Source organism: Bipolaris sorokiniana, assembly GCF_000338995.1.
Source record: "Bipolaris sorokiniana ND90Pr unplaced genomic scaffold COCSAscaffold_19, whole genome shotgun sequence".
NCBI classification, from domain to species: domain Eukaryota; kingdom Fungi; phylum Ascomycota; class Dothideomycetes; order Pleosporales; family Pleosporaceae; genus Bipolaris; species Bipolaris sorokiniana.
The window spans coordinates 138652-156130 of record NW_006911913.1 but is presented as its reverse complement, the minus strand read 5'-3'; the positions used below and the strand labels follow the sequence as shown (position 1 = coordinate 156130).

Genomic DNA, 17479 nt, shown 5'->3' with positions numbered 1-17479 from the left:
TTAGCCCCAACTCGAGTGAAACCGCATCATATAGTGTACTGTCAACCGACAGCTGAAGAGTAAGTAATCGACTTGGTACTATTCCTTGTCCCAATACATGTAGGTGGTGGGTATCTGTCACAACGTCAGGCGTGGCAAAAGCAGCGGAAAGGGTCAAACCGCGCTCAAACTCCGTCACTTTACTACTGTCCACATCATGGCCACGGCAGCGAGCATCCAAAATATCTAAGAGCATGATTATTTGCAGGCAAGTCATCCAGACACAGGAAGGGACAAGCTCGTCCTATGTACTATTAGCAGCCTTGAGTTCCCCACCTCCCAGTCATACCACAATGGCAACGCCGCTGGTGCACGCAGCGGTCCGTGAGGAGCCTAGAAGACCATAGTAAGATCTGATCGACGTCAGGTTTCCCCACCTACCAAACAAAAAGGGGGGCTTTTCCACGGTCCCCTTCTGCTACCAGGTAGGCGTGCAGCCATCAGCACTCCCCAAGATCGTTGTTCGCAGAAACCAAGCCAATCCGTCGTCCACCCAGAACAATCTTTGGTCCATAGCCGCGCAAGCATCGTTCCTCATGTGCCGTATGTCGTCAAACCTGACAAAGTATCACACCTTGGAGCCCGCCAGTACAGCCTAAAGGCCTGTACTCAAAGAAAAACAGGAAAGGAGGAAAATGACAAGAATCGGTATTCATTCTGCCAACGCCGTGCATACGTACCATGCCAGTAAGATTGTACCAGAAGTACAGACCGTGAGAAAGAGCCGTAGAAGGAGGTGTGAGACAGATGCCAATCGCGTGCTGTACACATGAGTAACCGGGGCACCCGGCAGAGATGAATGATCGAGCGTCCCTTTGTAACAGTGTTACGTACCGACCATTAGAACCTGCTCGCAGCAGCACCCCAGAGTGAGTTGTAGATCTTGTCGACAACGTACGAAGCGCGGATGGTGCGGTGGTTGAAGTTACGGCCGTTTAGACCCTGAAGAGCCTTCTCGCCGCCAGACACGGAGTCAAACTTGACGAAAATGTCGCCCTCACTGTTAGTGTCGACAGCAATGTGAACAACCTTGCCGTACTTCTTGTCACACTCAGACTTGACCTCAAGTTCAAGGTCTTTGACCCAGTTGTCACCCCAGTTGCGCTGCTCCCTATTGTAGTGTTAGCGACGTCGGCCATGGGATGAGGAGGAACATACTCATCAGGGTCAAAAGCATTCTCAATCTTGATGCACTTGGATGCCATGGGCTTATCAACAACGGGCACGCGTGGCTTGCTAACAACGGGCTGAGCACCCTGTTTCGTAGGCTCGGGGTTATCGCGGCGGGCGAGAGCATCCATGAGCTTGCTGCGATCGTAAGTCTTGAAGTTGACTCCAGCAACATCAGTATCGTCAAGAGCAGAAGCACCACTAACACCACGATCATCCTTGCTGTGTGTGCGGTCAAAGACACCGCCACTGCCACCTGCGTATGCACCACGGCCACCAGCTCCACTAAAAGCAGAGCCCTGGTAGGATTGAGCTTGCTGGGAGAAGGTGCGGAGCAAGTTAGCAGTCGATTCAGGGGTGAATTTGTCGTTACCGAGACCAACACGGATCTGGCGACCGGCAAGCTCGAAGCCGTTCATCTCTGCGAGAGCATTCTTAGCGTGCGAGGGGTCAACAAACCTGGTCATGTTAGTCACCATCCAGTACCACGAAAAGTAGTAGTCACTCACTGAACGAAACCATATCCCTTGGAGCGACCGGGGTTCATCTCATCACGTTGGAGGATGACCTGCTCAAGCTCACCAAAAGGCTCAAAGATCTCCTGTAGATCTTTCTCGGTGACACTAAAGTGAATATTGCCAACATAGAGACGATGGAAGGGAGCACCGTTAGCACCAGGCGCGGCACCACCTTCTGATGGGCGGGCAGCACGGTTCTTCTCGGCTTCGGTAAGCTGGGCGATGATGGGAACACCCTTCAGTTTCTGACCAGTCAGTTCCAATGCTTGGGGTACAGACTCTTCATCCTTGAACTCAACATAGCCGACACTGAACATGTTAGTTGTATTCTAAGAGGTACAGCGAAGAGAGTGCTTACCCCTTGGAGCGACCAGTCACTCGATCTTTGACAATTTGAGCCTCCACAACTGGGCCAACTCGCTCGAAGAAGGCGCGCAAATGGCGGGTTTCGGCACGCTGGGAGATCTGCTGGACGAAGATGGTGCGCTTGTCACGGTCGTCTTCAGTAACTTCGGGCTCGGGCGGAGTGTTGTTACGACGGCTGTTGCGACGCTCGTCACCGTTGCGGCGGCGGTCACGGGACCTATCACGGTACCTGTCATCGACACGGTCACGACGAGGGGAGCGGGTGCGTGGGCGTCCACCTCCGCTGTAAAAGTCACCGCGGTCACGACGGGGTCCGCCACGCCGGTCTCGGGAGCTGCTACGGCGATGCCTATCACGGTCTTCATCTGTGTCAGCGCCTTTGCTCGATCTGGGTCGGCTTCCTTCTCTTCTTCGGTGATCTCTATCGCGGCTTCGGTGCCGGTCTCCATTGGACTCACGATAACGGTCACCTCGTCCCCTGCTCCTGTCACGTCGGTCGCGTCGATCTGAGTGGCGGTCGCGGTCGTCTCGGCGGGTGTCGAGGTCGCGCGCCTCGCTGCTAGCGTTGCGCTCGCGGTCCTTCATCTCGACCTCGCGCGCCGTCTCCTCGAGGAGGGCATCAACAGCGGCTGAGGTAGACATGTTGTGGGTAGTGCCTAGCGCTCGATAAGTGTGGTCGGTCGGAAGTGATGAGCTTGGTCACTGCAAGATGCGATGTTGTTTGAGAGGCGAGCCTTGGCTCAGATAGTGAATTCAATTAGGATAGTGAGTGAGTGAGCGCGTAAACAACTGTCACCACAGTTGCCGTATGACGTCTTGAATGCTCCGTATAAACTGCACTCGATGGGAGCGTGCTTGCTTTGAAGCGTTCGTTGGTGCGCACAGATCGTTGTAGGTGAGTGAGGTGGACAACGAAGAGGCTGGCCCGATTGAGACAGTCTGAAAACTTGGAGGGGTCTTGGCAAGGGACCCGCATGACTAAGCTAGCGGCCGCAGGCAGCCATTCACGTGCTTGTGTAATGGAGGCACTGCAAACACTAGGATGCATGTGCGGATTAAAACCACAGGTCTTATTGAACATTAATATTATTTCTACATAGATACTGCTTGATAGAGTAGCGTGAGCATAGTACCAGCAGCCAGTAGTGTAAGCGATCCAAAATGATCTTGCAACCTGTTCAACGCCTCCCAATGCCAGTCTTCATGAATAGTGTCAACCAAAGGGGGACAGTAATGATGCGTAGTCACATTTCGATAATTAGTTAGTCTTGATGACCTTGGTAGGTCCCATGTCGAGTTCGGTGCCAAATACCCAGTCCCAAAAACGGCTTGTTACACCAAAGCCGTTTTGGTAGTCGGCGAAGTGGTGCTTCAGGTGATACTTCTTGAGCTGCTGGTAGTAGGAAGGAAGCCTTGTTCACGTCAGCAGGAGTCCGCACAAGAAAGAAATAGACGTACTTTTGGTGATGGAGAAAGTAGTGCGTCATATCGTAACATGTGTATCCAAAGACACCGCCGCAGAAGGCAGCCACAGCAGCATGCCAGTTCCAGAAGATGATACCATGCGCGACAGACCAGAATGGCGTTGCTAGAGCAGTAAATAACGTAGGGGGCATTACAAGGCGGTACTTGTCCATAGGAAGGTAATGGTGGATACCGTGGAGGATGAAGTGGAGGGTAATTGCAACACGGTTGTCTGGAAGGTGGCTATTGCATGTTAGCACCAGCTGAGTCTACAGGGAGAAATGATACTTACTCGTCCAAGTGGAACAGCCCCCTGTGCAGGACATACTCAATGATCGTCCAGAAACACAAGCCAAAGATCCAGTAGCCCGCCAGTTCAGGCACCGATCGTAGCCCGCCATAAGCCACTGCTGTTCCGTACGCTACACAGGGCCACCATATTGTGGGAACAACCCACCAGGGCGTCTTGCTCAAGGGCTCGAGGAAGTTGCCAAATAGTGGGGCGGAATCGCCGCCTTTGTAGTGCCGCGGCCGGTGGACTTGCTCGAGATAGAATTGCTTGTTGAATCCGCCATTCCAGACTTGCATGAAAAGTGGCTTGTTGAGGTCCAAAAACTTATGCTCCTTGTAGTCTTTGTTGGGGTCCGTCTCTTTTGACAAGTCTTCCTCAGAAGACATTCCAGTTGCCTCGTACAGCGGTTTACCATCCTGCGACATGGCCTTGAGCTCCTGTGTGCCAGCTTGCGAAGGAGGCAAGGGGATGATGTCGGCAGGCTTTGAGCTTTTCACGGCACCATTAATTACCGACTCGGTAGCCATGAAGCCGACGAGATTCTCCTCGAGAATCTCGTATGCCGAGTCGGAATGTGCGTGGGAGATTTCATCTTTCAAGATAGCCTCGACGTCCTTGCCTGCATACTCGAGAATGAGCTCAGGACCACCAGGGTGGCCATCGAGGAAGTCTGTGACATCGTAGACTTTTGTGCCAATTGTAACATAGCACGACTTGTCGGTGTTGTGGGCGCGCACTTCAGCAGTCGGAATGGTCGGGAGGGTGCGGCCAGGCATTGTGGCGGTCGAGGACAGGTAGCCGTGTCTTCAGGGCCGTAGAGCGGTGGGCGACGTGTTGGAGGAATGTGGTGCGGATGCGCGGATGGATATAGTTTGTGTACTCGAGAGGCAACGTGCGTGCGAAGATAACGCAGGGTCTGCGGGGAAAGGAGACTCGGTACTGTGGATGAAGCCAAGTTCCCACAAGACACCAACGCGTAAGGAAGGAATGTATAGGGTCGGAGAGCAAACAGGGCCGTGAAAAAATCGTATCCAGGCCTGGGCGGTGTGTACCGTGTATAGTGTGTACTTGGGGATGTAGTACTACATATGTATGTGTCTAGGCAGTGAATTGGTCAGGAGAGCCAAGAGATCACTCGCCCTGCAGATCTGACCACCGGCAGCTAATGGTGGCGAGACCGCCGGCCTTCTCGTCCGTCCGCCTCCGAGATGGCACAGCAACCACCAGAGCGCAGTCGTTGGAAAGGAGATGTAATTTCCTTTTACTGGGGGTTTCCCGCTGTGGGTTTAGATGGAGTATTTTTTTTCTTTTTTGTCCGCACTTGAATTTGCCCATTACGCGGGCAAACTTGGCACGCTCGCCGGCCAGGCTACTACACCTGCATAGTATGACCCGGCTTGTCACTCCTCGCACTCGCGCACTCACTGCGCAAGCTGCAGGTTCACTCCGTTAGCCATGCGAGCCATGAGATACTCTTTGTACATGCTGGGGACAGCTTGGTACAGCCTTTCACTGTAGAATGGCGCCATGGGTTGTCCTTTACACAAATACATCACTATTGTGAATAATTGCAACGTACTGACTCTGCGCCCACACCTTTACATACTGGGTACGAAAAGACTCATTACTGCTGCTAACACATTGTGTGTTTATATGCCGGACGAAAAGGCGGTAAAGATGTTGTTTTCTACCTATGCGGAAGCGCTAAGCTGAGTTAAGGATATCGATAGCATCACGTGAGCCTTCTTTAGTCTTTGTCCATGTCCGCAAACATTGATTTTTTGCCAATATAATTCGTTCGTTTTCAGTGATCCGGTACATACGACCACAGAAAACTTGGCAGCTGGCCATCCCGTCCGATCTGGCATACATAAACAGTTTATCGGCAGATTAGTAGTCAGGTGGGTGACCACTGGCGAATCCCCGCTGTCGTATGTTTTTGGTTTTGCAAGTTTGTATTTTTTGCCCAATCTGTGCAGGTCACGTGTGTAGAATCTTGGCATGTTCGTAGAGTACCTGCGCACTAGGCCTCACTATCTGTATGACCAAACCCAAGCTGGCACATGACCATCGACGGCTGACATGTCAGCCTTTTAAACTTCACTTCTACGTATCTCCACATGTACACACATCTTTCCTCTACTCCACATGCCAGGTATTGACAGCGAGCCGGACCGAATGTTTGAAACGGGCTCGCGTGGGCGGCCACGATAGGCTGGTAAGGGCTGGTCAGCCTCGGTGGATCCTTGTCGGCATTCCTGGCGGCCAGGGGCAGGCACACCCTATGGCGTCACTGGTCGTTATCAAGTTGCAACTTCTCTCTCGCACTGGCAGCATTCAGCAGCCAGCAACCAGCATCAGCCAAGGTTTCAACGTATTTCTTGTTTGTCCTGCATCGCCCCGCCACAATGCCTCCCTCGTACTTCCCCAGCCTTGCTTTCAAGAACCCTCTCACCTCATCCCCGTCTTCTCAACATCGTCCCTTTGACCTGAGTCCTCGGGTCCTTGCATCTTGTACCCTACACCTCATTCTCTGAGCACCAATACCTGTCCTGTGACTGCGCACACTGGATGCGCAATCACAGCTCATCATGCCTACTACTAGCCTTTCAAACGGTGGCACCCAGCCTATAATTCCCGTTTCTATCGCTCGCCTATGCTCCGCATTCTTCCTACTGGGTGGACTGCCTTTGGCAGAAGGGTTACACCACATGGCCATGAAGGCGCCACTGAAAACCAATCGAAGAAAAATGGATATTACACCCTTGCTCGTCACGAATCGTTGCCCTGAGAGTATCTGGCCGGGCATCTCGACTCAATCTGGCACAGGGCCAAGCGAGAACGGGTTCGAGTTGAAAACTGGAGAGACCAAGAATCAGACCGTGTCCGAAGACTGGCAGGGCCGGTTGTGGGGGAGGACCAATTGCTCATTCAACGATGACGGCTCGGCTGCAGCATCTGGGCGCGGGAGGGCTTGTGCAACCGGAGACTGCGCGGGTGCTCTCAACTGCAAGACTGGCGTAGGTATTGCTATGATTTGCAACAAACCTCTGCTGACTCTACACAGGGCGATGTTCCTGTCTCGCTTGCTGAATTTACATTGGACGCTGGCGACGGACACACCTACTACGACATTTCATTGGTTGATGGCTACAACCTCCCAATGGCAATTGTCCTCCAGCCACTTGAAAATGTCACGCTAGACGAGCTCCCCCCAAATCTGACCAATCCATCCTGCCAGGGTACAGACGGCCTTCTTGCTCCGCAAGGTTATGATCCGTATTCGGAAAATCCGAATTTCCTCAGCACAAACTCTTCGTTTCCACTTCCATTCGACCAGGACGTGGATGGAAATAGAATTTCCAGGTGGTGTCCCTGGGACTTGCAACAAACCCCTCCGGAAAAGCCTGGCGACGGCGTCTATCCCTACCCAGACGACAACATCAAAAGACCTCAGTTCAATCCTTGCTATTCCGCCTGTGCAAAGAACAATCGACCCGAGGACTGTTGTACTGGAAAACACGGCTCCCCTAGCTCGTGCTCACCGAGTCTGTACTCCAAAAACGTCAAAAAAGTGTGCCCAGATGCCTACAGTTATGGTGTGTTTCAAACATATTGTACAAAAGAAACATCGCTAACATTCTGCTTTAGCTTTTGACGACGAAAGTTCGACTTTTATCATTCCATCCGGTGCTGGGTTTGAAGTCGTCTTTTGTCCCGGCGGTCGCTCCACGACAATTCTCATGACAAAAAAAGATGAGGTGCAGCAATTGGCACAGCAGGGAAGAGTCGACAAGCAAGCTACCATAAGCCTAATGGGCACTCGGAATAACAAGGTCCGTAGGAGCGCTGCTTTGGCAGCGTATCGGCTAGATTGGGCTATGCTGGCAGCCGCTGTCATCACCACAACCACCGTTATAGGTGCTCAATTTTTGTAGCAAGAAACTGCTACGGTTGACCATCTGTGGGTTTGGGAAACGCCCAATACGGCTGGTACTGTTCTGTGCTTGGATAGTTGTATACCCTACGTCGCGAATCAATTCTTTCCTCTTCATCATTCATCAATACCAGTGGTTTCCCTGCTTCTTGTGAAAGGGCCACTTTCCCTTATGTACTTAGTATCTCCGTGGAGTATCCATATGAGGAAAATGAAGTGCATCTTACACACAACCTTCATACCGGATTGTTACTCAAGATAAACTTTCAATGTTACGCTTCGGTCCTTTTGCTCATACAAACGGAGGGCTACGTCTATGATAGTGGTAGCCTAATGCATACCCCTTTACTGTTCTCTCCAAATCGTACCAATCAAGTCCTTGGAGGAAGATTCATGTTCGGTCTCCAAGAGCGAGAGTGCGATACTTGACGCAAAATAATTATTCCATGCTGCGTGGGCTATGCCCACCTAGAACGCTCGCATTACAGTCGCTAACCGATCCAACACCCCCCATATGACTATGTATGACACGGAACAGTCCACGCCGATCTCGTCTTGGATTTCGCATTCTGCATCTGTACCGCGTGGCCTGTGGACGGGTGACAACGCCGGCCTAGCGCCATATTTTCCAACAGGCCGGCCCACTAGACGCGCCTGCCTAACTGGTTTGGCACCGGAGCACCACCTCCGCACGCCTAATCCGGACCACCGCTCGGTGTCATGCACTGCTCAATGTGTCTCCGCGCGGCATGTCGTACTCCGGCAAAGTCCACCATCTGTTATATATGCTGAAGAAACCCTTCGTTGTTTTTCAAAAGGACAGTGCGTCGCTGCTCCATCACTCATTCCGCTCATCTGCAGTTCCGGTAACGATTGAGGTTCACCAACGGGTTGGCCACCTCGGAAAGTAGCCATCATGGCAAGGAATCAGACTTTCAACTCCCACCGATTGGTCAAGGGCTGGACCTTCAAACAGGCTGACGATGCCGAAGATGGCTGGATGCCAGTGAAGTCGGTACCGACGAATGTCCATCTAGACCTAATAGACAATGATAAGTATGCTTTGATCTAAGCAAAGAAGAATACTATCGCTTGGAAAGGACTTACAAGATACAGAATTCCAGACCCGTTTCTAGGTTTCAATGAGCTCAAAGCTGAGTGGGTAGCAGACAAGGTGTGGAAGTACAAGGTTGAATTGCCCAAAGTACCTGAAGCACCGCAAGGCACTGTGCATGCCCTAGCATTTGATGGCTTGGACACTTTTGCAACCGTTAAGCTTAATGGAGCAACTATCCTTGAAAGTAATAACATGTTTATCCCACACCGCATCGACGTTACTCAGAAGCTCGGATCGGACAAGAACGTCTTGGAAATCGACTTTGCATCTGCTCGCCTCGAGGCCATCAAAATTAAGGACAACCACCCGGAGCACAAATGGGTTGGGTTCAATGGCGACATGGCAAGGCTTGGCGTAAGGAAAGCTCAGTACCACTGGGGTTGGGATTGGGGCCCAATTCTCAATACCTGTGGCCCGTGGCGTGAAGTGCGATTGGAAACCTACGCAGCCAGAATCGAAGATTTGAGGATCGACTATCAACTCGACGACAGCCTGAAGTCAGTTCAGGGGACGATATCGGCAGTCATCGAAGGTTCCTCGGCAGATAGTGTCTGCTTCAATGTGTTTGATGGAGAGACAAATGTGTTTAGGGAGACGACAAAGATCAACAACGGCGTGGCGAATGTGGATTTCCATGTCAATAGCCCGAAACTGTGGTATCCCCACGGCTACGGTGGGCAACCTCTCTACACTTTCACTGCAACGGCCCTGGCAGATGGAGCAGAGCTGCATCAAGCATCACGTAGAACAGGTTTCCGAAGAGGCGAGCTTGTCCAACAGTCCGATGCCATTGGAAAAAGCTTTTACTTCAGAGTCAACGGCGTCGATGTCTTCTGTGGTGGCTCAGACTGGATCCCTGCAGACTCATTTACCCCTAGAGTGAGCGAAGACAAGTACCGCAAATGGCTCGAGATGATGGTAGATGGGTATCAGGTAATGATTCGCATATGGGGCGGTGGCATCTGGGAGGAGAATATCTTTTACGACATCTGCGACGAGATTGGTGTTTTGGTGTGGCAGGATTTCATGTTTGGGTGCGGCAACTATCCCGCCTTTCCGGACATTCTGCGATCAATCAAGGAAGAATGCACGGCCAACGTCACCCGACTGCGACACCACCCATCGATAATCATCTATGCTGGTAACAACGAGGACTATCAGGTGCAAGAACAATATGGCTTGACCTACGATTACGAGGACAAGGACCCGGAGAGCTGGCTCAAGACTGATTTCCCTGCACGGTACATTTACGAGAAGGTGCGTGCGTCAGACATGCTGGCAAACCCCGAGTCATTGATACTAACGGGCATGCGACCAGCTGCTACCTGACGTCGTTGCCGCGGAGAGCCCGCATGTACCGTATCATCCGGGCTCGCCATGGGGCGACGGGCTCAAAACATCCAACCCCACAGTGGGTGACATGCATCAATGGAACGGTAACGATGCCCATATTGCGCCAGGTTCAACAAACTAATAATGCATGTATCTAGTGTGGCATGGCAGGCAGGAAAAGTACCAAATTTTTGATACCCTGGGCGGGCGTTTCAATAGCGAGTTTGGTATGGAGGCGTTTCCCCATATCGATACGATCAAGTACTATTGCACCGATCCTTCGCAACTCTACCCGCAGAGCCACATGCTCGACTTTCACAACAAGGCAGATGGCCACGAGCGGCGAATAGCAACGTATCTAGTGGAAAATTTCCGCACCAAGACGGATTTGGAGGTATGCGCCGCGTTCGACGATTACCTGGTTCATGGTCGAGAACTATGACCAAGTGGGGTCGCAATATAGGCTGTATGAATGCTAACAACGAATAGTCTTTTATCCATCTCACACAACTCTCGCAGGCCGAAGCGCTAATGTTTGGCTATCGAGGCTGGAGGCGTCAATGGGGACAAGATAGGCACTGCGGCGGCGCGCTGGTCTGGCAGCTCAACGATTGCTGGCCAGTCACTTCGTGGTCGATTGTGGACTACTTCCAACGCAAGAAGCCGGCGTATTACGCAATGCGCAGGGTGCTTGCGCCCATTGCCGTTGCTGTCAAGCGAGTGCACTTTGATTGGAGCGTGGTGCACGCAAGAGTGCCCAGCACGAGCGACTTTGAAGTCTGGGTCGCGAACCAGAAGCTAGAAGAGGTTACGGCGATGGTTGAGTTGCGGTATATTAGCATTACGAGTGGAAAGGAGATTAAGGACAAGGTGGTCAAGAAGAACATCAAGCTTGTACCGAACGGTACGACGGACGTCTTGTCGGGCACGATTGACAACCGGAACGAGGAGCCGCATGTCCTAGCCGTACGCATATGGGTCAATGGGGAGATTGTGTCGCGCGACGTGGATTGGCCCCAGCCGCTCAAGTACCTAGACTTTGAGAGTCGAGGCGTGGAGGTAATACCGCAGGGCGAGACGATTGTAGTCAGAGCCCAGAAGCCGACAAAGGGCCTAGTTTTCGAGGAGCGCTCTGGCGTCCTGATACACGACAGTGCCATAGACATTGTCCCTGGTGACGATCAGGTCATCAAAGTAAGGGGACTAGGTAGGCAGGATGAACCGTTACGGTGGACATATCTGGGCAAAGACTAAAGGTCAGCATATGCATACGCATCGGGGCTAGCATGATCGGGAGATGATGATAATGATGATGATGAGGGCAGGAACGGTGGGATTATGCAGAGCTATCAGATTGGTACCCAGCCCGCATGAGGACAGGCGGCTACTTGACGGACAGCTAGTGAGAGTAAGAGTGAGAAGTAAGAGGATCTGGTCAGCCCCGTGTGTGTCGATAAGATTAATATTGAAGATGCGAACCCGAGGGGGTGACCCATGAAAAAACCAAGTCCCGTGGGATTTTACCAGATCGTTCGTGTATAATGTGTCGTGTATGCGTGATCAAAAGAGGCCTAGAAGCACAAAGTGTTATATGCAAGGGGGAGAGGGGCATATGCAAATATGAGAGATTGAAGACGATTTGAGGCGGCATACAAGCTTTGGTCGAGTAGAGTTACAACTGGCGGGTATATGTGAGGCTAGTATAGGGCGTGTAGTTTGTGTTAAGGCTGGCCAAGCGTTCCATATGAGGTGTCTCAAGGTCCAAGGGTAATTAAACGGTCAGCTCGGCATTGGTCGGCATGCTGTTGTTCAGAGGGGGGAGAGGGTCTGGCAAGTGCATGTGTGGGCAGCCGCATGCCGCGTACAGGGAGGGGCATTTGGTGCGGCGAACGGCGGACGGTGTCTTGGTCGGCCCAGGCGTGCTGTTGACCCGGGCGTAGGATGGTAAGCCCTGGTAGCCCTGGTAGCCCTGGTACTGGTACTGGTACTGGTACGTAAGGAAGTACGCACATGGTAGTAGCATGGATGTGTAGTCAGTAGTCTGTCAGCAAGAAGGCGGCGGTACACCTAGTGGGCTGGGGAGTCGCTGGATCGCAAGGGGGAAGGGGGGCGAGGGGAGCGTGCAGCGTGCAGCGTGCATTCACTCACGGATCGGCTGCTGCTATCCCGAGGGAGCGGGTGTATGAGGAAGAGTATGTGTATGAGCATTTACGACTAGGTTTGGATTTAGGTTCACGATCATCAGGAATAGGCCCGCTGTCCGGCCTCACGAATACGAGGGCGCATTACCATATTTACCATACGGCCAGGCCCAACTGTTGGTTGTGCGATCGAGGGAGCCGTCTGCCTCATCGTGGCGGGAAGGATGAGCCGCATCTTGCTGAAACGACGTGCAGTAGTGCCGCCGGCGCATTCTGACGGACAGGTCTACTGTGTAAGGTAGCAGAGGCAAAGAAAAAAAAAGATGAAGCCGGCAATGGAGCGCAGCTGGGTGCATGCGTTCATCGTCGTCGCAGCGCTTCTGGAGGCCTTCGAGAAGGCCTGGGGGGGGGGGGGGCGGCCGGCGGCGCGTCCCATCCCATCTCCAATCTCGCTTGGCTGCGCAGACGCAATCGTTCCCGTCCGCCCGTGTCCAACGTTCGCCTGTTTTTTTTTCTCCTCCACCTGCGAACCCTGCTGCATATGGGCCACCAGGGGGCGGGGAGGGAGGGTTCAAGGGCTATAATGCGGGGACTATACCCTCGCTCGTGGACCGCTTTGGCTCGTCTCTTTCATTATCACTCCGGCCTTACTATGCGATCCGCTAGCTGCCGCAAAGTACACCACCTCGACGCGCCGCCCCAAGCATCATGACGGCACCCGCCTGAGCTGCCAGATGCCAAACCGCCCTTGACCCATTTGCCTCCACCCAATTTTGCTGAAGCCTGCCCGTGGCATGCCTTGTGCGAGGCTGTCCGCTTGTCCCCCCTCCCATTCCTATCGTCTCTGATATATCAACCATCCCGGTCTCAACGCCATCCCTAGTCCCACTCAAGCTATATTGCATCTCGGCCTACCACTGGTACATCCCTCATACCATCTTCTTGGCCTGTTGTATCTGGTCGTCTACCGCCCACGCCACCTCTATTTGACTGTACCTACGCCTCGACCTGCCTCCTGGGTCCGCAATCACTTGCCGTGCAGACACTCTGCGCTGCACCTCGTTCCCTCCCTCCCTTGTCTGCCGTCGTGCATCGCACCATCTACCCGGGTGCCACCGAAACTATCGCATCATGTTTCACACCTTTCAGTCCTCTGTCGGCGTGCGCCTGCCTGGTGGAGATAGTGACAGCCCGGGAAAACCATCACGACACCCGGGTTCACGCCGCATTTCTACCAGCAACGCCTGCGTCGAATGCAGAAGACGCAAGATCCGTTGTGATGGTCTGCAGCCGTGTGGTCAGTGCCAGTGGTACCAGCACCCAGAAGCATGCGGCTACTCAAAACCGGCCCAACGAGTCGTACCCAGCAGAAAGTAAGTAGCAGTGTACCACACGAACCCTTTTGTTTTTCGACATGTTGTACTGATCAAGGTGACAAAGACTGCTCGACAAGCTTTCCAACAACATTGAACAGTACAAGAGTATTCTCACCAAACTCTATGGAGTAAAGAGTCTCGAGTCATTGACTGATCTTCCGCGTGAAGAGCTCCTCGAATTGGCTCTCTCCTCTGCACCGACAGACTCAACAACATCACCATCAGCAGCAACCACATCTGCAACGGACTCACAGGTCTTGTCTGATGCCCGGACAGTGTCTGAAGCCCCTGAGAGTCTCGAGGCACTTGAACAGGCGCCTCCCGAAGATCCGTACTGGGACGAGGCACGCAAGCACCAGCTCAGAGTCCAGGGCATATCCGATGATGTAAACGGTCTTTCCATGTCAGTGGACCGGCTGTCATCGTACGTTGGCATCTCTTCAATCACAGCGGCACTGAAGGTCATTATACGCTGCGCTCCACAGGCAAAGTCGCTCATTTCACACAGCCGGCAGGAGACGGCACTCCCGAGCCGTGCAGGTTCCCCAAAGCCTGAGGTGATAGACAACAATCCGGATGCCTTGCCGTCTCTTGAACAGGGCCAGGGGCTGATTGAAATCTACTTTGATCGTGTACATCCTTTCTTTCCAATGATTGACGAGGGCAAGTTCTGGTCTATCTATCTCTATGGCAACCGCAAGGACTCAGCATGGCTGGCACTACTGAACATGGTCTTCGCAATGGGTTCGCTTGCCTCTTCCGGTGCAGACAACGAGGCACACTATGTGTACTTTAGTCGATCGCGACGGCACCTGTCTCTGGAGTCGTTTGGGAGCGGCAATCTAGAAGTATTGCAAGCATTGGCCATCATGGGCGGATACTACATGCACTACCTGAACCGCCCCAATGAGGCACACTCACTCATGGGCGCTACACTTCGCATGGCCACTGCGTTAGGACTACACCGCGAGTATTCGGAGAGAAGTAATGCGAGCGGACAGTTCATAGTGCCAGGCGAAAAAGACTCCATTTCCCCTGAGATGAGAAGACGCATCTGGTGGAGTCTCTTTTGTCTCGACTCATGGGCATCAACTACAACAGGTCGACCTTCACTGGGCAGGATGGGCCCTTCTATTACCGTCCTCAGACCTGGGACGGCCGAGAATTCTGTAAGTACCAAAGCCCTTGCTGCATTCCATGTCTGTAACTAATCTGCCGCCAGGTACACAACATGCCGCCCGGCAGCCCTCAGTATATCTCACAACTAAAGGCCCTTCCTTTGACCTATGCCTCTGCATTTTGCCAGATAGCTACTAGAATACAGGACCGTCTTGTCGAATGCCCGATCCTACCTTCTGCAGAGACAGCTATTTACGACGCCCAGTTGGTCAAATGGAACGATGACTTGCCGTCTATCCTTTCGAATACCAGTGAGCCATGTCCCGAGTTCCTGCGTCGAGTACGACTGGTTATGAAATGGCGGTTACAAAACATTCGCATCATCCTTCACCGACCCTTTCTGCTTGCTGCCGCACTTCGACGCGCACCGTGGGCTGCTCTAAGCACAGAAGAGAGGGTTGCCGTCAGGAAGTGTCGGCAGATTGCCTGCCAGACGATTGAAGATATGAGTCAAGAATGCATGCCTGATCTGATATCTTGTTGGAACGCAGTGTGGTTCTGCTTCCAGGCTTGCATGGTTCCACTGGTGTCACTCTTTAGTGACGCAAGCATGCCCGACGAAACGGAAAAGTGGAAAGCCAGCATCGAGACAGCACTGGCCTTTTTCGGACAGGCCAAGGACTGGAGCATTACTGCCAAGCGAAGTTACGATGTTGTCACACGACTATATGCCGCATACAAAACCCACGCTTCCACAGTATCCCACCAGCCCCAGACCGTCGTATCACCGATCATGTATCCGCAGCAGCAGACCCACCACCAGCAGATGCATGCCCAATTTACAGTCCCAGGAACACAAGCGCCTGCAATGCTCAATACGGATGCCGCCGCCACCTACGCACAACACGCCGCCACATTTGCCCATTACAACCCCGCCACCCCAACCTGGGCCGCACCCAGGAACGACCCTACTATCCTCAACAACTTCTGGGATGACATGATGTGGGATACCAACATTCCTGACCTACTCGACCCACCTTTTGGACTCAGCAACGAATACGACTATGCACACGCCGTGCAAGAGTCTGGGCCCGGCGCTCCATGCTGGATGAATGGAAACCCGGACTTGTCCCATTGAAGAAAGTACAACAACACCCATCCACAGCTAACCAGATCGTTTGATCATCCCTTCAAAAACGGATATCAAGGCCAAAAAGGCACATATCCGACAAAGGTGTATTACATTGAACACTTAGGTTGCCATTCCATGTCCGGAAAAGAAAAGGCTGAGACAGTCCAGCCCCATGGCAGAATCCCACGGCCCAATTGGGGAGTCTTTGCACCACATACTCTGTGTACCCCTCGCCACTTTCCATTTGACCCTTTTCTTTTTCCTCTCGTCTCGGAGCCTTCTCCGACCCGGGGTACCCCGTGATATTTCTTTTTCTTACCGACGTAAGTGAGGGGATAAGATATTACGCGTAAGCAACAAGCATCAGTTTTTTTGTTTCTTACGTTTTGATTACTACGAGGACAAATTACCGCAAGGGCGGAATATTCCGCATTTCCCAGGGGTTAAGGGAGGACGAAGGGGAAAAGAGATGAGGGTGGTGCATCCAAAGAGGTGTACGTATCAGAGTCGGGCAGATGGGTTGACGGGGTGCAGTAGTTGATAAGTGGTGAGAGTATACATGGTTTGGGGTTGTCTTTTCTTTTCCTTTGTCACTTTGATTCACGCTTTTCGGCTTCTTTTCTTCACGTTTTATGACAGCGTTGTTGTTGTTTTTTCACATCATTTCTCTTCTTCATACCGTATTTGCATGGATGCATCTTCTTTTCTCTTTTATCCTCTTCTTCTCGATTCCCCCAATTTATCATGCAACTTATGTTACAAACCACTTTTATGATCCTTTCATCACCGTTTTCGGCGGTAAGCATGTACGATTCAGCTTCTTCTTCTTCTTCCTCTTCTTCTTATTCCTTTCTTGTTATTATTTCTTGTCTTACGCACGTTGGGCTATTTCGTTAGAGATGAGAGCGGCTTGTTTGCATCTTGATACCCGGAAATACTGGTTGAAGCTAAATTGGCATGAAGCGGAGGTGAGGTTTGAGCGGATAGGGGGGGGATATAGGTGACTAGAGATATAGGCACGTCACAGCGAACACGTGGCTTAGAGGCAGATAGTAGTGGACATGAAGCGAAGTGGCATTATCCTGGGCAAATATGCATGAACAGTCACGCTTGGCATCTTGTCCGCATCTTGGCCTCGGGTGTTTTTGTGCTACAAGTGGTGTGCGGAGCCCAGCGGGTGCTTGTTATCGATAAGATGCGGAGTGACACGGCGTCATGACAAGCCATGGGAACAGGGTGGGGGTTGACAGATGATTGACAAAGTCTTTCATCAAGCGTCTTACCAACATGTTACTTCGCAGTAGTAGTGACAAGTCTTTTCTTTCATTGCACAAGACTGTGGTCTCGTGCAAACTCACCGTGTATAGCATAGGCAATGGATGGCAGCACCTCTCTCCACCACCAATCTTCCCCACGTGCACCATATCCAAGACCCAAGCCTGGCCCTTACGCCGTCGATCTTAGCCTAGCAGCTTG

At 52.3% G+C, this 17479-nt stretch overlaps 5 protein-coding genes across 5 annotated transcripts; 3 read left to right on the top strand and 2 right to left on the bottom strand.

The window, feature by feature from the left end:
- Positions 1 to 879: 879 nt before the first annotated feature.
- On the bottom strand, positions 880 to 2735 carry COCSADRAFT_103344 (uncharacterized protein; the record flags this gene model as incomplete). Its single annotated transcript, XM_007707478.1, has 4 exons — positions 880 to 1150; positions 1198 to 1668; positions 1719 to 2036; positions 2086 to 2735. 4 exons carry the CDS (start codon positions 2733 to 2735, stop codon positions 880 to 882), a joined length of 1710 nt encoding a protein of 569 aa, XP_007705668.1.
- Positions 2736 to 3137: 402 nt separating this feature from the next.
- On the bottom strand, positions 3138 to 5048 carry COCSADRAFT_194504 (uncharacterized protein). Its single transcript, XM_007707477.1, has 3 exons — positions 3850 to 5048; positions 3552 to 3800; positions 3138 to 3505 (listed from the first exon to the last, which is right to left on the bottom strand). Exons 1-3 carry the CDS (start codon positions 4623 to 4625, stop codon positions 3352 to 3354), a joined length of 1179 nt encoding a protein of 392 aa, XP_007705667.1. The 5' UTR covers positions 4626 to 5048; the 3' UTR covers positions 3138 to 3351.
- Positions 5049 to 6560: 1512 nt separating this feature from the next.
- On the top strand, positions 6561 to 7787 carry COCSADRAFT_103499 (uncharacterized protein; the record flags this gene model as incomplete). The annotated part of the gene is made up of 3 exons (XM_007707476.1): positions 6561 to 6869; positions 6917 to 7448; positions 7501 to 7787. The coding sequence occupies 3 exons, from the start codon at positions 6561 to 6563 to the stop codon at positions 7785 to 7787; spliced, it is 1128 nt and encodes a 375-aa protein (XP_007705666.1).
- Positions 7788 to 8551: 764 nt separating this feature from the next.
- Positions 8552 to 11760, top strand: COCSADRAFT_129055 (glycoside hydrolase family 2 protein). The gene is made up of 5 exons (XM_007707475.1): positions 8552 to 8842; positions 8903 to 10160; positions 10222 to 10339; positions 10394 to 10629; positions 10725 to 11760. The coding sequence occupies exons 1-5, from the start codon at positions 8703 to 8705 to the stop codon at positions 11487 to 11489; spliced, it is 2517 nt and encodes an 838-aa protein (XP_007705665.1). The 5' UTR covers positions 8552 to 8702; the 3' UTR covers positions 11490 to 11760.
- Positions 11761 to 13394: 1634 nt separating this feature from the next.
- On the top strand, positions 13395 to 16035 carry COCSADRAFT_263865 (uncharacterized protein). Its single transcript, XM_007707474.1, has 3 exons — positions 13395 to 13749; positions 13817 to 14921; positions 14975 to 16035. Exons 1-3 carry the CDS (start codon positions 13508 to 13510, stop codon positions 16007 to 16009), a joined length of 2382 nt encoding a protein of 793 aa, XP_007705664.1. The 5' UTR covers positions 13395 to 13507; the 3' UTR covers positions 16010 to 16035.
- Positions 16036 to 17479: the final 1444 nt, after the last annotated feature.